The 26,361-nt window shown below is 35.0% G+C and overlaps 1 protein-coding gene across 2 annotated transcripts in view; it reads left to right on the top strand.

The window, feature by feature from the left end:
• Nucleotides 1-26,361, top strand: part of LOC145673215 (midnolin-B-like) — a 100,199-nt gene that overhangs the window by 34,883 nt on the left and 38,955 nt on the right. For both annotated transcript variants that reach the window (XM_081742699.1, XM_081742698.1), the window contains exon 3: nt 25,828-25,884. In XM_081742699.1, the coding sequence (XP_081598825.1) occupies nt 25,828-25,884 (57 nt within the window). The remainder of the gene's footprint in view (nt 1-25,827; nt 25,885-26,361) is intronic.

The raw sequence follows: 26,361 nt of genomic DNA, 5'->3' as shown, positions 1-26,361 counted from the left end.
TAGTAGGTACAGAAGACAAATTTATTCCTACAGAAAGTATATGGGAGTTGGATCTCATGTTAAGCTGTAGTTAACTAAAATATATTAAAAGTTTGCTTGATTACAAAACCTGAAATGTGCAATAATTCGGTCAGTAGATTCAGTAACTTCATGTGTGTCATGGTTTTACTTTCATATTGTACTGGCAAATTATACTTTGTATGTTCACGTCATTGAAGATTCCTGAAAGAAGTTCGGATGCAAATGGAAGGTTTTTTCCCTCCCCCCCCATGCATTTCTGTGCCTTATTAGGTTGATGCTTTCGGCAGGCTCAGCGTTCTCAGCGTTCTTGTTGCCCAAACGAGACGTTGAGACATCCCGCACCTTCACATGTTCATATCAGGGGAATGCATTCTGTAGTGTATACCCGTTGTTTCTCCTCAAATTAAAGGCATCACTTCAGCATTGATGTTCGCGTATTTTTGTCTTTAACTTTCTAGTAGTCAGCAGAGTGCAGAACTTAAATCTCACACTTTCCAAGTGAAAGTGAAGGAATGTCAAGAGAATACTGTATAGAGAATGTTCAGTATATGCAGCACTGTTTTATGTACCAACCTTTGGAAAATTAACAATGCTGTTATTAGGCTGTAATATCAGTTCATTATTAATATGAAGAAAAATACACAGTAGTTCCTATGTTTGAAAAGGCTATATTGTAGGTTTTGTCTGAATTTTGACAAGAAATCAAAGTGAATTTCTATAGAAGGACTGTAAATCCATGTTTTTAAAGAAATCTGTAATTCATATTGACTTAGTTTTTTGTGTTCGTATATACGTTCTTAATTTCTATTTTTGATGTAGTTTATTTAGGGGCTATTCACACAAACAGTTACCCACCAACATTTTAATGTCAGAAAATTCGCTTCCATGTATGTTAAATAATATGTACACTCATGTCCAAAATGATTGTCGCATATCTATAACTGTCTTCTTGTAAGAAAATAATTTGATAATGATTTTGCAGGGTACTTTTAATACTGATACTGTGTGTATAATCAGAAAATGTATATTTGTGGTAAATTTCATAGGAAAAGAATTATAAATGCGAAAATTAGAATGAGTAAAACAAAATGTTCAGGGTGTCTACTGACCTGGAAAACCTTGAAAACCTGGAATTAGCCTAGAATTTACTTTTGGACCTGGAAAACCTGGAAATAGCCTGGAATTGGACGAGGAACCTGGAAGTTTTAAAATTGTTTTTCAAATATTATTTTTGGGATTGGTATGGAATAAGTATATTTTTGTAAAATAGAAGAAAGTTATATATTACAGCGTAAGTTAAAAGCCAATAATAACTTATTCAGTGGAGATGTAGTTGAGAAAGACAGACAGACGTAAGCAGAGTGCAGGTGGTGAATGTGAATTGTGAATTTTTTGCAGCATCGTTCGACGAAAGCGTAAACACTATCTCACAGAAAAGTCAAATGGACTTAGTAGTTCGTTTCTAGCACAGTGACGGAAATAAAGTTTTAACACGTTATTTAACATTAGTATTCCTCGGACATGGTACTGCCCAGGATTTGTTAAGTACATTTATAAATACTTTCAGGGACAAGGGTCTCGATATTTGTAAGTTACTTTAGGTTTCTCTTTATGGCCCCAACGTTAACTTGAAATTTCTGAGTGATTTGAAGGCCTATCTGAGTGAAGAAAATGGTGAAGGTCCACAACTTTTGGAGACAGGAACGTGCTCTTTACATATTGTTAATGGGGCTTTTAAGACTGCGCATACCAAAGCTGGTTGGAATGTGGCAGAGTTTTTGAGAGCGTTGTACTATTTATTCAAGGACTTCCCTTCAAGAAGAGCAGATTTCATGGCAGCATCTGGAACAGCAGTTTTCCCTCTTAAGTTTTGTTCTATTAGGTGGGTGGAGAATTCTAGTTATCAACCGTGCCATAACTATGATTCGTGCTTTAAATTTTATGTTGATGCAGTGAAAACAAAACCTCCTGAAACATCAAACTTCTCTGAAAGTAAAAGCCCACATCTCTGGTGTACTGTTGCCTGCTAGATTAGGGTTCCTTCAGTCCGTATCTGTAGAACGAGAAGAATTCCTCACTAAGTACCAGACAGACAGTCCATTACTACCGTTTCTATGGAATGACCTAAACACGTTGATTCATAGTTTAAGCCGCTTCGTGAAAGATGATGTCTTAAAAGTAGCTAAAACTTATCAAAAACATCTATTGAGGTCAGTTTTTTTTAATAAGGACATCTTAAAACCACTTAATCTAGTTGATGTTGGATTTTCTGCGGTTACATCGCTTAAAAGAGTGAAGAATGTTGATATATTGAACTTTAAGAAAGAATGCAGAAGATTCTTGCAAGAACCTGTAAAAAACTTATGCTAAAATGTCCTTTAAAATACAGTGTAACAAGAGCCGCAAATTGCTTGTCTCCAGAAACTATGACCAACGAAACCCGTCGTGAATCACGTATCACATTTGTCGAGACATTTGTCGAGAAGGAGCAAATAACACCTGTAAATGCTGATATGGTGAAACGGGAATATTTAAAATTTTGTTCAGACCAAGACACAGCACGAGAACTGTCAAATTTCAGTTACAAAAATGACAGATTAGACGTTTTTCTCCATGATCTATTAAGTAAAGGTGTCTCCAATGCGTTTAAAACATTCATGTATAAGATGTGTACTTTTCCATAGCAACGCAGCAGTGGAAAGGAGTTTCTCCATTAACAAAGAGTGCATTGTTGGAAATCTCCAAGAGGAGTGCTTGATTGCCCAGAGAAGTGTGTTGGATGCTGTACGTGTTGCTGGTGACATACGTAATATGAATATCACAAAGGGTATGATCCAGTATGTGAGGAATGCATCAAGCAGAAGAAATGAATATCTGAAAGACCGCGGTGAAAAAGAAGACAGAGTAGCTCGAGAAAAGAAACATTAAGAAGAAAATAAGAGTTGGAATTAAAGAAGAAAAGAATACTAACTGACGCCGAAGCAGAAGTAGATGCGTTGGAAGAACAGACGAAAAAGTTAAAAGGGATGTTGAACTCTAGAAGTTAAATGTAAAAAAACTGCTCACTGTGAAAGCTGTTTTCTATATTTGTTCATATAATGTGTGTGGTTCCATATTTTTTTCAGTTTTTTAAACTTTCATGTTACAATAAATTTTTAAATGTAACTGATGACCAGTCCCCATCCAAGAAGAATGTGCAGTAACGTTTAACAATATAGACTACTTTGCGTCAAGAATTTGTATTATATATGATCATTTTCTTTTTACTTCTAAACTAATACTAGTTTGACAAAAATGGCGGGAAAATAGCTTACTCACCGCTAAGTCCTACCAGTACTTAGCATAAAATACCACAAGAGTACTTTAAAGGGTGTGCTTGTAGTAAAATACTCTTGTGGTATTTTATCCCATAACTTAGCGGTGAGTAAGCTATTTTCCCGCCATTTTTGTCATTGTTCATCAACACTCATGTGCTACTACTATAATATTAGTTTATTTGAAGTAATGTTTTTGACGGATATTTACTATTATACAGGGTGAACCTTAACTAAACCGATAAACTTCGGGAGGTGATTCCCGAATCCGAAACAAGAAAAAAATTCCTCTAATTTTTCTTTACGGTACATAGTTTTGGAGCTACAAGGTGTCGAAAGTGTGGAAAAATGAACTTCCGATGCCTATATTTCCAAACCTATCCAACGCAGGGAGTGCAGCTTAATATCTCTTTAAGGATGTTTTATCTGTTCTGAACATATGACTTCCTTTGTGAGATTTTAAGCAGCACTCTCTACTTTGGATAATTTTGGAAATGCAGGCGTTGGAAGTTCATTTTTCCACATTTTCGGCACCTTGTAGCTCGGAAACTATGCGCCCTGGAGAAGAGTTAAAAGGACTTTTTTTTTTTTTTTCTTGTTTGGGTGCCGAGAATCATTTCCCGAAGTTTGTCGGTTTAATTAAGGTTCACCCCTGTATAGTATTCCTACATAAGGATATTTAAAGCTACTGCACATTTTTCTCAACCGGCCTTCTGGTAGTGGATATTTTAATTAAACATTTTCTTGTGTAAAATGTTTTGAGAACCTACATTTCAATCATTTTTTTTCTTTTCACCTTGTCACTTAAAGAAACTATCACTTGCCATATGCATTCTCTAATTATAACCAGTTTTTGTTAAGAACTATATAAAATTGCATTAACTTATACGTGTTACAATAAATGTCACTCTACTGAATAGACCTGGAAAAAAGGGAAAAATAAACCTTGAAAACCTTGAAAAAACCTGGAATTTGAAAATGAACATTTAGTAGACACCCTGATGTTGCCAAATGGACAAGAAAGTATTATTTTCGTTTTACTGTTCTTATTTTCTGCTCTTTTGACATGAAATTTTCAACATACATGTCTTTGCCGATTATACACATACTAACATTATACGAAATACCGGGCGAATTCGTTATCAAATTTTATTCCTATAACAATGTATTTATAGAGATGCGACAATAATTTTGGACATGAGTGTACATGTAAGCCACCTGGGAGTATGTTTAATACAAGGGGTCCGGAAGCACGTTAAAAAAAAAAAACAAAAAAAAAAAAAACAGAAATGAGTGATGCAAGTACTTAGACTTAACATAATGTAACCAAATCTAATCTGAACTAACCTAAACTAACGTAATATTAGTAGAAACAAGCGAAATTCCATAATTTTTTGGAAGATTATGCGGGACTCCTACACTAATAGGCATTTATTCCGAAATTGGGCGTCCGCTTTTCGCCACGCTTTTTTCGCTGTTATCTCCTTTCCACACTTTCTGCAATTTATTAGGTTCATTAATCCGTGCTCTTCACAAACTTTTAAAAGATTTTGCTCGTTATCAACGTATTGCTTCACAAATGTTAAAACTGTTAGTTCATTGCCCTTGTACATTCTCCATGTTGATAACATAAATGCTAGTTTCTTTCCCACAATGCAACTGTTCGGTTACCTTGCGCCAAGTAGTTCCCTCCGCTCGCCGTATAGTCCCATATTTACAACCGCTTATATATAACAAATAAACAGATTTTTCGAGACTTATATATTATCAAGCACACAAACGATCAAATTATCCATATCTTTCCTGTAAATTTTAAAAATTTTGCTGGAAACGGACGCCCAACTTTGGAATTTAACCCCACTAATATAACATAAACTAAACTAAACCTAACGTAACCTAAACTAGCCTAACCTAACTTAAACTAACCAACCCTACCCTAAACTAACCGAATGTGAACAGAAAATACCAAAATTGTAACATTTTTTAGAGAAAAAAGCTGGACCCCGTCTGCTAAACATAGGCCGCCACCTGCAATTCTGTCGGCCGCCAACAGTGATCAACAATGATTTACAATTGTGGAGAAGAAAATGTTCGTGAGTGATTGAGTACGTGCTAAGAAGGCAGGAAATCAGTGATGTTGAATATTTTGTAAATATACGACCTACTTGAAAAAAAGTTTAAGTTGATTGACTTTTCTTGAAGTAATAACTGTTCTGTAATTTTGATCAGAAGATCCAAATATGTAAAATGAATATTTCTTTTATACATGTAAATTCCCTGCAAATCAAAATATTATACTTGCCTTCTCCAACATATCTTTATTCTTGATCTGTGCCTAACTGCTAGAACACACATTCAATACTCAATATCTTATGATTCATATCATAAACTCAACATCCAAGGTATATAAAATAACAGGTAGCCCCAGTTCGCGATTAGCGTTCTGATTGGCTCCCGGTCTGTGACGTCATGTGGAGGTATCCGTGAAGATTTTTTTTTCGCTTGCCTGCTTGTTACACTTCGAGCTTTACTCGTAAAAATGGATTCAGAACATAATTATGAACTTCCTTGTCTTTCCAAATACAAGTAATGAGATTTTTTCTACTCACAGATGAGACAATATGATTTAATAAATAAATAAATACCACCAATAATGATTAATTATCTATACAAATAAAAATCAATATAATGTTTGCTCGCTAACTTATCCTAGACCTTTGGGCCGATTTTTATAATTTTTACTACATGAGTTGAAATGCCCTGACTAAAATTTTTATCACACTACTTTGATTAAAGGGCGATTCCTAAGGGGGAAGAAGAGGGTCAAAATTTGTAAAATATAGTATCTCATGAGCCTATAAAGTTAGATGAAACTTTGTATATAAACTCCTCATTAAACTTAAGGGAAAACATGTCCCATTATTCTGAAAATTTCTGTTTGAAGGAAAGGAAAGGGCATTTTCTATTCATATAAATAAAAATCATTACAACAATGTTTGACTGCTAACTCCTCATCGACCAACTTAAAGTATCAAGTATTTTTGGTACTTTAATAAACCCAGGGCTAATTCAAGATCTTATCATTTTTCAGCTCGGGGGTGAGAGGAGATAGGAAAGAGACGACAAATAATCGAAAACAGTCGAAATTGGTGTTCAGTCCATAATTTTCGGTGTCACTGAAATGAATAGTGACCCTACCGATTCCATTTAAATCCAAATTCATCCTCTTTGAGCGTGGGGAAGGTGTGACATTATAGATTTTTGTCATTACACTTTCATTGAACGTGAATTCTAAGGGGGGAAGGAGTTCAAATACTTTCCATAAACCAATCCTCTCCATGGCAGCATTTCAGGTAGTAAAATACATAAACCAACATAATTCAAAATATTCAGAGATTCCGGGTATGTAATAACAAATTAGGTTAGGTTGTGTTAGGATATGTTAGGTTACGTTAGGAATGTAATCTACCCTAACCTAACATAACCGAACTTAACCTAACTTAATTTGGTTAGGTTAAGTTAGATTAGGTCAGAAATCTAACCTAACCTATTGTATTTCGTGTGTATTAAGCAAACTGTCAGATATAACTGCAAAATATTTCCTTTATATTACTAATATTCGTTTATTACTCAATACAACACAATTTACATTATATATTACAGGTTACAAGTTGCACAGATAGGCCTATCTATAGAGTGGTATATATACATAAAAGAACCACCTTCACAGGGGAAAATCTGCAGTTATTTGTCCTCCACTTTACCCTTCGATTTTTTGGAATTTAGTTTCCGTGGCTTAGCTCCCTCTGTAGGTCAGCCCTTCAATTATAAGAATAATGGGAAGAGTGCACTTTGAGCATTCAAGTGAATTTGTCTCACGATTGGCATTGGAGGGAAATAAAATCAATGTAATTTTTGCGTAACAAGTACGGTTCGTTTAGACAATATTAGGTAAGGTTATGTTAAGTTCGGTTCGTAATAGGTTCCTATGAATGTTCTGCTCAACGTGCACTTTGAGTACTTTGCCAGAATAACGATTCAGATACTCAACAAAATTTAAGAATATCATTTAAACTAAAGAATATATGAGAGTATACATTTATATTCTCGTTGGTACCCTCTTCCACTTCGCTTTACGTACATAAACTCCGTAAGTTTCAGCAACAAATGTCAATAAAAGCAAAATAAATTATTGTTGTTACACACCTGTTTTTCAACTTGACTAGCATCTAGCTTATTTTTTCCCCATGCCAGTTTGGTATCAATAATGAAGAAACAGTGTCAGATCTTAAACACTACTTTTGCGGGAAACCTACAAGCTCATTTTTCAAATCCTTTGATAATCCTGCGATGAAAAGTGAACAAAACAAATTCGTGCGTTATCTATATTAAACGTGTTCTTTTGCTTATAGCGGGAAATCTATCTTCTTCGAAGTTCATCATTTTTAGGGAATCGATGGAACATTAATTCATTTGTATTGCATCCTCTGTTATTTCAATAAGCTACTGCGCAATTATGATTTTTGCCCATCTTGAAACAATAGCGTAATTGTTCATGCAGTATTTCACTTGTTATGTTGAAAAAATACCGCAATACCTCCACGTGACGTCACCAGCCTCAAAGTATCCTGGGAAAAACGAGAGCAGAAAAGCTGAATCAAGAGTCCCCTGCTCAACATCAACCACAGTTATCTTATTTGCACATGCTACTTCCCTAACGACGTACAGGACATTCTCATATTTGTAAGCGTTTTCAGCCAAATCCTATTTCCACCAATACAGAATCTTTGATGTATTAAAAAGTCAGTTTTGCAGGTTTGGAAATGAGGAAGTAGTATATAACTGTTTATTTATTTTTTTAATGTAATAAGGGGTTTATTCATTGAGTTTGTGTGTGTCAAAAAAAAAAGCATTATTTGACCATAGCCTGTGTTTTATTCAGTGATATGAGGTTAATTTCCTCCCAAGGTTTGAGAATTCCCCACAAATGTTTGAGGATGCATGTGTAGAACAAGTGATAAAATGTGGTCCCTCGTCCTAAAGCTTTAGATTCCCTCTGAAATCGAGGATACTGAATTTGTCCATGCGCTAGGGCGCCCATGTTGTGGTTTCCAAGGGGAGGACAAGTATCAGCGACATTTCAAATGCAGTCTCAAATTTTGCGGTAACTATTCTAAAATATCTATTGGGTTTTCGATCTTCCGAAGCACAATTTCCTTTAAGGGGGGGGGGGCGAGCATCCCACCTTGCCCTCCCAGATGGGCGCCCTTGTCCATGCGTACCATCGAAGCACGTGGTTCCCAGTTTGAATGTCGGCGGCGATGACATTGCAACACCATAAACTGCGACATGTTTGTGTCAATACCGACAAGATTGTTCGTACTTTCGTGGTTAGTTTCATTTGCAGGCGTCACCAAGGAAGATGTCAGTTCGTAACTTTTTGTTGAGTGACTGAAATGAAGAAAAGCTGATAAACGTAGTACAGACTAAAAAAATGTCTTAAAATATGTTGCACAGATTCCTGTAATATGCCACTAAAAGATAAAATTTGGAAACGGAAAAGACAAGAATTAGAACTCAGGTAATTAAGATTATCATCATATTAATAATATATATAATATTTCTTCTAATGTATACCTTGTAAACTGCACCTGGAAGCGCCTAACCATCACTTGAGGATTATTTTTTTCATAAATTTCTTCACAAAATTTGAAAATAAAGAAAATAAGCAAGCAACCAGTTACATTTCTGAAATATAATTATTACTTGTTTCTGTGTTGGTTGTCCGTCTCTCCATGACAGTCGTTAAAGGTAGAAAAAGGGTGACAGTTTGTTTTAGTTTTTTTTTTTTTTTTTAACTCGAAAGTAGCAAATGTATCATTTTCCTGCTTCTATCTTCGAGCTAGCTACGCACATACTCATAAATTTTAAGGAATAATCAATTTAATAGGGGTTTTTCCATGAGAACTCTTTCAGTATTACGTTCCACGCTTATGCCTTATAGGCTAAAGATGTTGATGAGAATGAATGAAATAGTGGAATGATGAAACTGAAAGGAAACGAGAGAACGTTCCATTGGAGGAAACTGAAGGAATTTTTCAGTTTGTAAATTCCGTTTAGCGAATTTATTTCCACCTCCGTTTCAAAGAGCTTTCGTTAGTTGTGTACTGTGGTTAGCATTCTTGATTCACTGTTGGGCGGGGAATCTCATGGCCGACCATACTGATTGAGAATCCGTACTTCAAACTACAATTTTTAGATGCTTAATAATGATAATTACGCCGGATAATCATCTATTCTAAACATGTTTCCTGTCCACCGGCTAGTATCTGTGTGGTTATAAAGTGTACATTTTAATATCTAAAAATTCCGTTTTCATCTAATAGACTGTATTTGACCTAGGGGCGTCATTTGTGGAGGGCAAGGGGCAATTGTCTCCGTGAATTTCAGAAGCCCGTACTTTTTAATCTATTGTATTCTGATATAGTAATAAGAAAAAACTATTATGTGGTGAAGGATGTCCCCCCCCTCTTCGGCAAAATCTGAAATGACGCTCCAGATTTGGCCTTATCATAATCATGATAACTTTGTTTACAGTGTGAATTTTTATTTCCGATTATTATGCTGTCTTGAAATCAGTAGTGTCATTTCAGATTTTGTCAGGAGGAGGGCAAGAATGCCCACCGACAAAGAGTTTAAAGTTTTGATTGATATATTAATATACAATTTTCTGCATGCATTTCTCGAATTCAGGCGGGACAATAGCCCCTGCTCTCTCCCAAGTACAGCCCTCTGAAAATGTTCAATCCTGAGTTTGATTCCCGTTGGGACACTCGGTCGGAAAAGTGTAAAAAGCTTTTTCAGGCCAATCATCCTGAATGAGGTTTTCCTGCGTTATCCTCATTCACACCACACAAATGTCGGATGGTACCTAACATACAGGTCCCAGGCCGCTTCCTTCTTTCCCCTTCCCCAAATAGTGTTCTTGTCGAGGGACGTCATCGTACGGGCGAACATGGCCCAGCCCAGAAATCTAAATCCTAAAATGACGTTCAAGTAACTAACGATAGGTACTCACTCACGCAAGAGAGAAAACATGTGACAGTTTAAGAAAATGGATTTTTTTTTTTTTTTAATGACATTTTGTCGGTCACCGACCATCCTACTCTTGGTTTGCAGGCGTAATGTCCTCACTAAGCAAGTGGGCTAGGACCTGCTCTCATGCAACAAAGACAGCTGAAGAAAATAGTTACGGTTAATGATTAGATTTGGCCATTCCATAGCTTTGAGATGCCATAGAATCGATCTCGGAGTAGATCAATATGACTGGCTAGGTGCATGTTGTGATAGTTCAGTCGTGAAAAATGAACCATTTGGTAACACGGCGACTATCTAGGTTATGTACAGTAGCAATAGTCACACTTGAAATCCTACAATATGTAATAGAGGAACTCACATAGTTTTCACATGGATAGGGAGGGACTTTGCTGTTGACCTATACTTTTACAGCTTACTACAAGGTTTACCTAATCTAATGCAATACGTGGCTAACATTTAAATGTGCAGTATCATTTTATCAATAAAACCTTACCTAAACATCCTTGACTTGTGATTGGAATGTTTTCCTCTCAAGAATTATTTGTAGTTATAGCCAGGCCCGTATCCGCAAGGGGTCTAGGTGGCCGGGCACCCTTAAAATTTTCACGGTAGGCTTGCAAATGTACTATAATGTGGTTGGGTTGGGCCTACCTAACTTCTACCGCCCCCACTACACTTTTGGGGTGGCTGCGGGCCTGGTTATAGGGTTACTCCTCGCAATAAAATAGAATTCTGTGCCAGGTCTAATTTTTCGTCAATAAAAGCAATTTGAGAGATTTAATGTTCTAGCACGATAACATCGTCGTGAAATATAGCAGCAAACGTTTATTTGTGGGAGCGAGGAAGTAGTTATATTCTTGCCTATGAGCATTGTAGACGTTTCGAGAAAGCAAGTTAACAATTTTTATTTATTTATTTATTTATTTATTTATTTATTTATTAAGTAGACTAATAATTTCAAACAATTCATAAACAACCCAAAGTATTCGCGTTGAGAATTTGTACTTGCAAGACGTTTTATAGTTTACGAAATTCCCATCGCAGATCAGGCCTACTTTCCACATTGCTGCATCAGCAGTTTATTGAGCGGAGAATTCAGAGTTGATTCTTCATTTTTTTTTTCTTTCTTTCTTTCAGCGTTTCATGTATGTAGTGTTTTCCGACAGTACATAACTGTAGGCCCAACCGAATGTGTGAAGCCCACTTGGAAGAGCATGAACACTTGATAAATGATTACGAGTGAGTGGATCTCTAGATGGTAGACAGGTAAACTCGGCCCGGATATGCTGGAGGTCGTGCGTGTCAGCTGAATGACGTTCTGCTTCGGGAATAAGTCGGTTGCTGTACCGTTATGTAGCGACCCACTGATGTTGTTCAGTGCTACCAACAGAACATTCGTCGTATTGTGGTAGTTATAATTCATTGAAGACAATACAGATACAAGTGATATCTTCCATTAACAATATATTAATTATTAAAAAAAAAATATCTGTGTAATAGCTCTAACAAGCACTAAAAGTCTTGGGAGGAGCGGGAGGGAATCAGTCCTCGAAACCTAGAATTTCCATCGGAGAGTAACGTATCTTTCTATCATTCATCCAATTATTTTTTATTTTTTTGTCGTTTCCAGCTCTGATCCTTGTCTCGTGTTTGCTCTGAAATCGCGATGTTACATAACCACATTGGCAAGTGAGTCAGTTCTCAAACTGTAAACCACGAGTCCAAAGTTCACGTTAATTGAAGGTTAATTCAGCACGAACGTAAAATAATCAAAGGAAGACGTAGGAAATTTTAAAATTTATTTCTATTTTTTTAAAAATCTTATATTTAATCTTAACTTGCAGACAATACTAAGATAAAAATTGGGTCATCGTTTGTTAGAAAAAGAAAAAAAGAAGAAAATGGAAAACTCTGCAAGGCACAGTGTCAAGAGACAGAAATAGACTTTATTACTGTGTGGCTTAAATATCTATAATTTGACAATAAAACCAACATTATATTCGGTCAGCAACTGCAATTCTTAATAGAAACGGAAAGGACTACAACAGGAATTTAAGAAGTTGAATAAAGTTTGTACCTATCATAAATAAGTACCTGGTACACACCCACTTTTAGTTACTACAGTATTAAATTCAAAATACAATTGAACGAAAGATATCAATGTAAAGAAATGTAACATAGTTCAACGAAACATTATGAAACTGTGACGGAAAGACAGATCTCACTCAACGTACTGTAGCTATACACTTACTGATGATACCTTGAAAATCTCATTACCTTATTTTAGATTTTTTTATGAAACATTGCTTTGCAGCATCACAGTTGATGTTCGATTTCAGTTTATATAGATTTGATTAATATTCACAGGTTAACAGCTTTTGTTTCATAGTGTAGGGCTGGTATTTCGATCTATCGGATGGGATCATGGATTCATACAATTTGTGTAGCTGGCCATTCAGTAATCTTAGAGATGAACTAGAGAAAAGATGAATGGATTCTCGTAATCACACTAGTGTATTACATAACTGATTCGTTGTAAAGCATGGCATAGGTTCAAAGTACATAATAAATATCTGATCTACAAAGTACAGATAGTATAATCACGATGAAAAATGTAATTGTGTAAGTTGAACGCAGAAAACAGAGGTGGAAAAATGGACATTAGCTATTCGGATAGGCCTATCTTTTGTCTTAATCTGTCAGACTATCGAATAATGAATAATCTTAACACCGTACTGGAGATTTCATTACCTTTTGTTTATGTATCATCAAAATAATTTGTTAAGAAAGATATGCTTAAATATAGTATTGCCAGTCGAAACCGTGAAGATGTTCTGTGAATCGCGTATTTATCTTACATCCAATTATTTTAGTACGCTTTCCAAATGTTGGTATATTACAATAAACTTACTGAGCTTTGAATGAAAACATTAAAAACTTGGAACTACAATACGTCATGTTAACATCTTAGCAATTGAACGATAGAATTTGGAGTCCTACTTACGCCTGGTACACTCTAGTGGTCCTGGCCTAAGTTGCTGTGGCTGACCATGGGTTAGGGGTCACAGTTCATTTGGATGTAGAAATAAACTTGTAAAAAGAATTCCTATAAACATTGTAAGTAGTAACCACGTATCCAAAAGGACAGAGAAAAAAAAAATGATTTCGAGAGCGCATTCTTAGAGCAAAAGAGTAGACAGGCTGTGTTTAGACATTTTCATTTAAATACATACCTTAATTTGTGAAAGAATAGCTTCAAGAGTTAATATTGAAATGGAATTAATGTCATTAGAAATGGAACAATCGGACATGTGTAGTTCAGTGTAAAATTTTCATTCCTTGAGCGTAATTGATTTCTATGATGTCATAATTTAACCAACCTCATGCTTACAACAAAATTTTTTAAAGATAATTTCATTGCCTTATTTGAAAATATAAAATCTATTTGAAGAAACAAAGTTTCAATCAAGCATTGATTGTATTGTAGTATGTGTTGTAATTGTTTTCTGTGTAACCAGTGCAAATCAGCAGAAAATTTCATTACAGTTTAACCGAGTGTGTAGTTTGTCTTTAGATTAGATTTTGCATTTACTGCATCTACCTTTGTTGACATTTGACCTTCCATAGCGCTTCTTGATAAGTTATGCCGTAGCCCACGGAGGAGTAATGTAATTTGATTACTTATTTCACTTGATAATGGCGGCTCTTGAGGGAAGTCACATCGGTGAAACTGCAAGTTAAGAAAAGAAATTATTATTATTAATTATTATTATTATTATTATTATTATTATTATTATTATTATTATTATTATTATTATTATTATTATTAATCGATGTGGCTTCCTCTAGAGACTTCATTTTTACTTATTGACGTACGTACATCTTGTCATCTGCTGTAAAATTTCTTTGAACATTTTTATTTTTTTCATAATTAATTATACATTCCCTAATTTGGCAATTTTCCAAAGAGAAGCGTAATTGTAAAATAAGAATCATTATTCATTGAAATGCAATAGTATGCAATAGTACTATTGTTTAATGAGGCATAGCTGTAAGTTTTCTTTTCCTTCTTTTGTGCTTAACTGGTGTTTTAAAGTTTTTCGTATTATATATATATATATATATATATATATATATATATATATATATATATATATATAATATTTCAGTGAGAAATGTATTGAGTTTTAGCTGACATGAAGTTTGCGACTACTTTCAAAGAATTATGACACACGTAGTTCCTGGAAATTCTACAACTTTTCCTTTGAACACGGGACAATAGAACAAATGTTCTCTTCGCGGAAGGAAATCATTCATTTCTTTGAAACAGGAGTCATTAATCACCGAGTAGTTTAGTAGGAAATAGTCAGACTTCGTAGGGCCCGTTCAGATTTGCGAATTTTGTTTGCCACGTCTAGAGGATAGAAACCGCATTGTTGCTTTATTTTTTCTTTGTTATATGTATGAAATGGAAATCAGCATCGAAAAATCGAGTCATGAGAATATCCCGTGGAAACGCGCCCTTACGGGTCAGAGTGGAACAAAGAGAACTTGAACAGGTCGATCATTTCAAGTATGTGGGAAGTATTTTGACGAGAGATGCTTGCTGCAACAAAGTGGATTAGGTCAAGGATTGTCATAGCCAAAGAAGTATTTAACAAGAAAGGATCACTTTTAACTAGCTGGCTTAAAAAAAAAAAAAAAAAAAAAAAAGGACTTTCAGAAACTTTGAAATTAAGGAAGAAAATAAAATGAAGTTTTTGAATTTTACGTCCCACTGTTATGCCAGCTAGGCTAAAGGAGACGGTGAAGATGAGAAATGAATGAAAGGAGAAATATTTAGAGAACTTCGAAATGTGGTGTTGGAGGAAGATGAAGATAAAATTGACCGACTAACAAACCAAGAGGTTTTAAAACTGATAGTAGAGGACACTTTTAGCCACTATCCTTCGTAGGAAGGCAATTGTATTGGACACATCTTACAAAGAAATGCGTGGAGTGGGACGAAGAACACAACTGATTGATGATTTGAAAAGTAGAAAAAATATTTTTCAATCACGAAATCTGGATATCGTAAGTCCTTATCTTTACATACTCTTCAAATCTGAAATACCACACTCTTCAAAACTTTTTAAAATGTTGCTTGAGAGTGGAGCAGATATTTCTGGTTTCAAATATCTAAAAAGCATAGTCTCCTATACATCAATACACATGAAAGTTGTAAAGAATGAGTTCCTCTATGAAACGTCTTTGGGAATAGATATTATATACAGAGTGGACTATTTTGATACGTCCTTGTAACTTTTAAACTAATATATTTTTTTTTAATGAAATTGTTAGCAAGCAAATATCGGCAGGGGGACATTGTTCAGCATACTTTGCGATAGCAGCTAACAGTATTACCAACAAAACAGGTGGCTTTTCAGATGGCACTACGTCATGTTATTACATGCCAAATTACAAATAAAAAATGCAATACCACAATGCCATATAGTGCTGCAAACTGAGAACGGTAGAATATCGGAAACAATAAAAACTGGGGTTCCACAACAATAATAATCGAAGTGATACAGACAGGCAGTGGCGTATTTACGATTTTGTTTCGGGAGGGGCTTTGCTAACTTTCGGGGGGGGGAGCTTTGCCTGGAAATGTGAAAATTCTGCAGATATTTCATTTACTTTACTATACTAAGTAAGATTTCGGGAGGGGCTTAAGCCCGGAAGCCACCCCCCTAAATACGCCACTGCAGACAGGATAATGCATATCCAAAGTACTTCAATGTCGAATACTACGGTTATGATGTAATGTATTTCGGACAAGTAAAAACAAAGCTACAAAGAATTGAAAATTTGACTTTTCCGAAGGACTTTATTTTATTTTATTTTATTTTATTTTTTTTTTTTTTAAAGTGTTGAGACAAGTATTAAGTCGAATTTTCTACATAGTCTTGAATATCTTTTGGATCCAGCAATTGGATATCTCAAGCCATTCGGAAGGTATTTTTTTTTTTAATGGTAAAATTTGATATATTGCTTAAAATGCAGAAACTTTTAGAAACAATTTTTGATATGCTGTGCTTCTATAACCTTACAGTAATACTTTTCGATAGGTACGAGGGTGGTTCAATAATTATTGTCCCTGACCTACAAGCAGTATTATTTTCTCAAAAAGTCTCCGTTCATAGTAATGAACTTCTTCCACCTCTGCTGTAAAGCCACTATGCCAGCTTTCAAGAAAGTCTCTGGCTGAGCCGTTCCTCCACAGCTTCAATAGCAGCTGCATTTGAGTCAAACTTCTTCCCCTTGAGGTGCTCTTTCAACTTTGGGAACAAATGAGTTACTAGCGGCAAGGTCGGGCGAGTGGGGAGGATGTTTCAACACATCAAAACCAACAGCATGGATTGCGGCACCAGTAAGATGGCTTTTGTGGGCCGGAGCATTATCTTGGTGGAACAGCACTTGGTGGAATAGGCTACAATATCTCCCATCATCCATCCCAGCTCAAGTATTTTATATATGCCGGGGACAATAATTATTGAACTTCCCTCGTATAATTACAATAAGTTCTCGTACATAATTTGAAGCAGTATTGCAAACTTGAACAGTTGTTACCACATTTCCAGAACTGTAAATTACATTATGATATTAACATCTGTTGAAAATCATCTGTGCAACTGAATAAAGTACTTATCGAAGCAGTTTTTCGAATTAGACTTTCGAAAAAATGTAACTTCGTATTCATTCGAAATCAGTCATATCATGATCATAGTATAGGCGCTAAATTAACTTCGATTTGCACTGCACAATCTCTTATTTGCCTTATTACTGCTGTAGAAACCATCAAAGTTTGGATGTTTGTGATATGTAGCGTCTTTGGTTTCTCAACACTGCACGACAAGCGTGGTATGTTTTATATTTTTGCATGTAGAGTGGAATATGTAATAACCTGACGTAGTGCCATTTGAAAGAAAAATGTTGGGTTGACAACACTGTTAACCTTATTGTATCACAGAGTATACCAATGTCCCCCTACCGATATTTGCATGGTACAAAATGCCAGCATTTTTTGATCATTAGTTTAAAAATTATAAGAGCATATAAAGTTTACCAGTGCAAGGCCACACACTGTTGTGGACCCGTAAAAATACTTCTATAAAGTTTTCTTTATTCACTTTAGAGTTTTTCAGGCTTGAAAATTGTTTGGAGCATCGTCGTGCGTTCTGACTTCGGAAACTCGAGATCCCTATACCAAACTCGTGTTTTACTTGATATTGTTCGACTTAAAATGAATGTCACGCACAATTCTTCACAAACCTCCTAACCACATGTCATACGTAATGTGGCACAGCAGCCCAGCTGGTTACCTGTTCAACCAGTCACTTCAAGTTAATCATGACAATGTAATAGTCATTGCGTGAGTACAGAACCGATATGACGGGCAAATGCTTTGAGAGCCTAATTGGCAGTAGTGCCCTTTGATGCACATTATGTTGGTTTTTAGTTTCGAAAATTAAGAAGTTCGTTCTTTGCGTAGTCAGATCTAAAGTTACAATCCCTTATATGAAGTAGCACAATTTAATTCAACACCACGGATGATTGCTTTACCGTTTTAGCATTTTACTTTAGTTTTCCACGAAGAGCCAGTGTTAACATGATGTTCAGTCATGTTCGAGTGACAGTTTGTCCTATCCTTTGAATCCATGGTATACTGTTAAAGCGACGATGTTTTATGAAATTTCCTTCTGTTGGAGACTTCAGCAAGAGGGGCGATTCTAAGCTAATCCGAAATCAAATTTTAGGGTATATATATATTCTATTCAGCTCGTGGTGCAGTACACAGTAAAGGTGAGCAAAAGATTTATTAGTGGTGGATGAAACCACTCCTTTTGTTTTATTTTAAACTACTGATGCAAGTTTGTACTTAAAAATACTGGTTTATTACGCCCTAGCCCTCGGCCTGCAGTACATCATAGATTAAAATCGTACTTAATTAAAAGCTCTGATTATTTATATTTAATGTATTTATAAGAGTTCGTCCACCACCCACCTCAAACTCAATAGCATATTTATTCAATTACTAGGTTTATGGGAAATATTTCAATCATCTTCCCCTTAGAATATTTATTTCAATGAAAGTTTATTGAATATACAGAAGGTACTTTACTGTTGATAGATATTGACACACCTTACTCCCAAAAAATACGCTTTTAATCAAATTGATATAATTAAAAGACTCAGCTTGAAGTGGGTACTATCTATCGTCCAAAGGTAATTTCAAACGGGTCAGAAATTTTCCGACCCCAAACACTATGAATTCGACACAAATTCCAGTCACTTTTGACATGTTTTCACCTCTCCTTCCCCACCTTTTGCCACTGTGGATGAACCTGTACTAAATGCCATTGAGAGCTTCACTATTAATTTTAGACCTCCAAAATTATGGATTGCACACTAATATAAGTTGTTTTCCATTATTTCTACATGTCTTTCTTCCATCCCGCATTTTTGGGGTGTCTTATTCACACAGCATGTATTCCAGATTGAAACTCAAACGCCTACCAAGTTTGATTGTTTGCTCCAGGCGTTCCGGAGTTTGTTGGAATATATTTTCATACACATGCATCCAAATATGCATCCACCATTTATATAGATGTGTGAGCAACGCCTTTTGATGTTACTCCTGGTTATTCCCAATCCACCTGATCCACTCGTTCATGCCTAAATTGGAGATTAAATGTCTTCGCGATTGTAATCGAATAGCTTGATGAACCCAAACTATGGATTCGACACATATCAAACATTTCAGACATTTTATTTTTCACCCCTCATGCCGATGGAGGCTGAACGTAGATTTTAACACTATCGAGAGAGTAATTATAAATCTCAGCTACATCGAGAACTATAGATTCGACATTAATATGGGTCGTTTTCGATTATTTTTACATGGGACCTGAAACCCCCTTTCCACTACCGGAGAGGGTGCTAATGGGGGTGTAACTAAATGCTATAAGGAATGTCACCAATCAACTCGAGGACCCCGAAAATTATCGATTCAATACTAATATCGGTCGCTTTTGATTACTTTCATGTCATCATTTCCCCCCAGGAGTATTAACAGGGGCTGAACTTGGATTTAAACGGGATAAGAAATGTCGCTGTTCTCAGCGACGCCGAAAACTATGGACTATACTAATATTGGTCGTTTTCTATCATATGTTACCCTTTCCACTCTGCTTAAGTGCGCCAGGGGGATCTTACCCAACTACAGGCTAAACTTGAGTTTAAAGGTAATCAGAACTGCTATCAATCAACTTAGAGATCCCCAAAAACTAAGAAGGATTCGGCACTAATGTAGGTTATTCTCATATATATATATATATATATATATATATATATATATATATATATATATATATATATATATATATATATATCAGAGCAATAACGGTAAGAGATATCGAGAAACTGTTTCTTGCAACTGATTCGGCGTCCCAAGAATAGGTTGTCTCCTTCGCTTAATCTCTTCAAGCCGGATTTTTTTTTTTCAATCGGTTCAGTGCTTCAAGGAAACAAATAGTGACCATCCACAAAATCTACTTGGCAGGAGCTGGAATCGAACCAGGGACCCCACACACCAGAGATGAATGCTCTGCCACTGAGCTGATGCGGATCATGGCTTCTCATGTTTCTCTTGACTCGATTATTTTCATTCTATTTCCGATTATTGACATGTTCTCATCTTATTTAATGACAAATGTGATTTTAAAAAAATCCTTAGAAAATAGACAAATTTTTCGGTATTAAAATTGAAAAAAAAAAAAAATGTTTTCTGTCTTGAGTGTACATACTAAGTTCAATAAACATTTGTTTCACGCTTCATAATATCGATTCGAGATTCCATAAGATATCAGTGGCGTCATTGCGTAGTATAGCTTTTGAAAGAGCAAATCAGTAGTTACCAGTCTATGAACAGAACCGCATGTGTACAGTTTGAGTTTAGATAGGCCTATATTATTTTTACATGGAAGTGTGCATAGGAAGTGAAAGGGATCATTGGAATCAATTTGCGCCACTGAAATTTTGGGGGATGAAGAAAGGTGGTTGAAATATTTTAAATAAGTTTTTTAAAATGTGTGAAAAGTTCATAAAGAGGGGGAATTGGGATACCGAGGGAATTTAGTAGAGATAGGAATTGGATTTGGTTTAAGATTCAGCTACGTTGTTTTCACCACCCTGTAATTTTAACTTTAGTAAATTGTTGGAACATCAATAATAAACTCCAGGACTTACCGATTCTGTCAGTTATACGGTAAAATATTTTTACACGATTGTATGAATTTATTCAGTGATATAATAATCAATAAAGTCCTTATACCCAGACTAATCACATGATCAGTTATACCAAAAATAAGTGTATTGCCTGTTACTTGTTATCAATCAGAGCACAGTAGACGAGCTATCATTGTGCACGGTATCTCGTAGAAAATTTAACTTGTCTTGGAAATCAGTGGTAGTGATTACTGTATTTACTGAAAGTTCAATGGTGATTAGTATTTGTAACTGTGTGTTTGTAGAAAGTCCAGACAGAAAGCCCAGAGTAAGCGATAGAAGTTTTTTTTTCTTCTTTCTTTTAACTGGTGTTAAACAGTGTTTCCAACCCACTTTTACGGGAACGACCCGTTAACCTGCTGCGCTCCACTGGCTAAGTGACTTGAAGAACGGTGTCACCCTTCTCGTGGCATATAAAATGTATTACATGATGTGCAGTGATCTGTGGTCTCATGAACCGAACAATAAGTGGGATTTACAAGGGTGTTGGTTGTAACTAATGAGTAAAACGTATTTTGTTTTGCGTAGAGTATTGCTATGTTAGTTTGCAGTGGTTCATCTGATTCATTTGAAATTTTCATTTAAACGTAATTGCCTATTCACTAAAGCCTGCACTTTCTACACGTGATAGAACCTAATAACTTCCATTTAAATAAAGACAGAAGCTTAAGTTGTTTTCTAGGCGAATTTCAAATTGTCTTATCTGTTCTGCCCGGTTCTAGCTGATCTCAAGGTGACTAGATGTGGCCACTAAGCCGGTTAGGCAGAGGTAGGGTGGCTAGTTCATTTCCCTCGTAGTTCAAAAAGTAATATAGCAGACTAGTAATTACAAGTTGTGGTAGAGGAACAGGTTGAGAATTAGTAATACAACGTATGTGAGAATTGTGTAAATTATTGATTCATTATACAGGTATTCGTTTCTACACTCCAATTAATATTCTTCCGACATAAAGCATGTAGACTTACTACAGTGTCAGGTGTGTTTATAGAGAGTATCCCAGTTGTCCATGGATTGTTATACAAGGAGCAAAATAAGAAACTAAATTATATGTAGAGGGAATGTGTTAATGTTACCACATCATGAGTATTTCGCTGGGGCGTTGGTGTCCTTTATAACTATCTTTTTTGTTAAATTGTAGCAGACGCCTCAGTGGAATAAGGTAAGTGAAATATTCACAATCGAATAAGGTAACTCGTTCTCCTTCAAATGCCAATTTATTTATTTTGCTCCAAGTATATAATTCGGGATATGCATGGGAAACGTGTAACTAGGGCCAGTCCAAAGATTGCCCTGAATACCACTATAAAGAGCAGTTTATGCAGGGACTTTAGATAAACTTACATATTGTAACAAAATTTACTAATGTTTCTACTAGTACTACTACCCGTATTATTGTAGTTATTTTAGAAAATACTAAAACAATGGCACATGTACACTCATGTCCAAAATGATTGTCGCATATCTATAACTGTCTTCTTGTAAGAATATAATTCGATAATGATTTTGCAGGGTACTTTTAATACTGATACTATGTGTGTAATCGGGAAATGTATATTTGTGGTAAATTTAATAGGAAAAGAATTAAAAATACGAAAATTAGAATGAGTAAAACAAAATGTTGCTAAATGTACAAGAAAGTTTTATTTTAGTTTTATTGTTCTTATTTACTGCTCTTTTGACATGAAATTTGCCACATACATGTCTGCCGATTATACACATAGTAACATTATAAGAAATACCGGGCGAATTCGTTATCAAATTATATTCCTACAACAATATATTTATAGATATGCGACAATAATTTTGGACATGAGTGTACATGAGTCAACGAAATTGCCTCAAAGCAAATCAAATCAAAAGTTGCTAACCGAACTACCGAGATTGCTGGGTACGTGCATTTAAACATTTTCGAAGTTGATGTAACAAATTCGGGAAAAAGAATTTAATTCACTCTCGTCATCACGTATAATTAAGTGATTGATTTTTATTCACAACAAAATTCAAAATTCTTACGAAGCTTCAAGGATATTTAGTTTACAAATACTGTCAAATAGTGCATACATTTTGGTAAGTCATTTTATATTCCCCAATGTTGTGTATATGTATTTATACACAGGATGTTAGGAAACAATACAAACATTGAGAGATGATTATTCATTCGAAAACATGAGAAAAAGTAAATAAATGGTCTGAACGAAAAGCTAAAGGATCATAATCGAGACGATATGTTAAACTAAGATGGAATAAATAATAATAATAATAAAAAAGTTTGGTTATTTTCAGCCATAGATTCAATTAAGTAACGTAGTGCAATGCTCCGCAACCTTTCTTCTCGTGGCTCATCATTACCCATGACTCAACTTCGCACACCAAAATGTTATATCACTCAAAAACGTTTGTCATTTATCAGTACTGGCACTGGTGTTAGTACCAGTACCAGCAGTTTCCATAATTTTATATTGATAAAAGAAAATACATTTTGTTGATCAAATGTGATAAGAATGCTACTAAGAATATTTTGTGCTAATACATCTCAATAAACTTTATGGTTTGTATACTCTGTACGTGTTGGAGATTCTCAATTACTAATTATATATATATACACAGCGGCGTATTTTGGATTTTGTTTCTGGAGGGGTAATGGACAACACACGAATAAGCACTTATATTTTTCCTTTTAGGTGCCGACAAATTTTAATGAAGTTGTGCATATAACAAATGTATTTCCGAGGACTTGAGCCCGATAGCCGCCCCCTAAATACGCCATTACATATAATATACTGAAGAACGCAAGGGCAGATTATAGTACCACTTGTGATCCGCAGACAACAATTTCAGAAATGTTGCTTTAGAACACGGTAGCCATTAGATACCGTAATTCTTCGGTCATCAGTAACTCCTTTCAACGTTTTAAGTATCACTTTCAGCTTGAATGTATGAAATTCTTTTCTCGGAAGGGGTCACCAATGTGTGTTAATAAATATTCGTGGCGAAAGCGTAAAAGATTACATGTAATAATGGCATTTTTGAATATAGTTCGACCACATTGGTATTTAAACATTTTTAATCTGTTCATTTAAATTGAAACTGTCCGCTAAAATGTTTTGTGCATTTTAAGGAAACGACAAATTATCTTCGATTTCATAATAAATGTTTCTTTTGTAAAACATAAGATGATGATAAAACCAACTTCTAACACTTCCGCTTCTGTGCTTACATGGCAATGCAGATTTCAGTTTTCTGGCAGTTGACACAAATAACCATAATATTGACAATGATAGGCGATATTGATGTCAAGTACTGCAATCTTATTAATTAGCATGAAGATATTCTTTAGGGTTTGGAACATTTAAAAATTATAATTATGCACATGTTGAAGTTTGCTTGTGACTAAAAGCATTGTGAGTTCTCTTATTTTCGCTGCTACAATACAATGCACGTGTGATAGTGTGTCACATGCTTCAACTGTAATTCGGTGGGATAACTATTGTTTCGAGGTTGTTTTGCTTTGTAGTTTTTCTTTTTCTTTCTTTCTTTCTTTTTTTTCTTTACCCATAAAACGTAGATATGAATTTTAAATGTGAAGACATATTTCTACAACTTCGTTTATGCTTTAGTTTGTGTTAGCTTTATAGTGTTGTGAGATGCCTTCAAAAAAACAAGAGTTTTAGGTACTCTTGTACGTACATTTGAGTATGCACTGATTCCATTTAATTTGTTTTTAGCGTTCCCAAACATACTCTAAAACTTAACACTAAAGATGTAGAAAGCAATTTTTACACGTATCAGCAAAAAGTAGGGAATCGGCAAAAACATCGACTAAAGCCTGTCTTGTCACCACTGTCTTCTGTCAACGTTAAGTTTGCTGTCTCGTTGCTCTCACTCTGTGGTTCACTGAAAATACGAGCAGAAAATTTACATCAGAAAACATCCAGTTAGAAATGGCTTGTATAGAATTTTCAAAACTAAAATTAATGTAGGGTATTTTACATAGACTTTGTAGACAATAAATAAAGTGTTAGTACGAAATTTCGGGAATATATGAGAATTCGAAGTAATACGTGGGCGAGGCGTAAGATGTCATTATAAACTAACTCTGCCTTTCCTATATTAGACATAGTATTATACTCAAATCGCGTGAGTCACTGATATTAATAGTAATGTTAATATAATTCCTTAATTTGTAAGATTTTGATCTATTATTAACGTACATCTCCCAGAAATGGTTTTGTAGTAGTACTTGCAGTACCGAACCTGAAATATTCTCAATATTCGGTTAATAGTAATAATTTGTGTACTGAAGGAGAAAAGGGTTGGATGTTTAAAAAGATGGAATAGGTGTCTGTGTATATTAGGAAACGAAGTAACGTTTCTTGTTCTCGTAACGGTCTGCTTTAGTAAACCTCAAGGTTACTGAAGTCGAGGTAACAGTAAAAGATCTGAATAACAGATCTTCAGTCACTTCGTAATAATGGTTTTACGGAACTCGATTTTTTTTTTTTTAATGTGTGTTTTGTAACGTTAGCGTTGCATAAACATATTTTCAATAATTACTAAGAAATAAATAACGTAACTTCGTTGTTTTCGCAAAATTGAAACAGAATTCGTCTGTAAGTACTAACTTACAAACCATTTTTACACAACTTCTGGTACACAAGTGCTTTCCACACATCTTCATCTTTTATACACCCCAGTAAAGGAAAGTCAGGATAGTAGAGCGGTTAAGTAATGATGAAATATGTGGTACGGATACTAAGGAAAAATCTTCTGTATTTCAACATTAGTTTTTTTTTCCCACTCTGAAGATAGTATCATTCTTAATGTATCATCACCGGGTTTACAAACTTGTTGGAATGGCGAAATAATGCAACTAAAATTTATTATTATTATTATTATTATTATTATTATTATTATTATTATTATTATTATTATTATTATTGTGCTTTACGAGAAGGTTTTTGTAATCCGATCATAGATGTAAGTTTCTTCTTTTACCGGTATGTGTACACATTTTGCTCCCTTCGAGTGCGTAATGTATTTTATTTTTTTTTCTTTTCATTACAGGCACAACGCCCAGAACAAAGTGTAATGCAAGCTTTGGAAAGTTTAAATGACTCTCAGGTAAGTACAGACGTGCCATAAACAAGTATTAATTTTACTTTTACTTCTACTTTAATTTTACTTTTAATCTTTCTTTTTTTCTTTAAATTGTCAAAATAACTCAGAAAATAATTTTCAGAAACAAGTTTTATTTCAATTAAACTCTCAAAATAGGCATGAAATGACAATGTTTTTAGTAGGGCTGTAACTTGTAAGGGGAAGGGCAACTGCCCCATTCCCAGGGAAGCTCCTCACCGTTCGAGGGGGGGGGGCATTTTAAGACAAATTTTTCTTACTCCATATATGATAACGAACATGAAATTATAAATGAAGCATCAAACAGGTTCACTACATTACATAAACAAAACAGCACACAAAAGTAAACAAAACAAAAATGAGTCGTGGGCCCATTTCAGTAAAAAAAAAAAAAAAGTGTGCTATTAAGGGGTCCTAGAAATACTTATTCATATGGCTTTGAGATGTATGAAACAGACCTTG

The sequence above is a fragment of the Thermobia domestica genome, chromosome 16, assembly GCF_964235325.1.
Source record: "Thermobia domestica chromosome 16, izTheDome1.hap1.1, whole genome shotgun sequence".
NCBI lineage: Eukaryota > Metazoa > Arthropoda > Insecta > Zygentoma > Lepismatidae > Thermobia > Thermobia domestica.
Note: the sequence above shows the minus strand (reverse complement) of the source record. Positions and strands in the feature narration are given on the sequence as shown.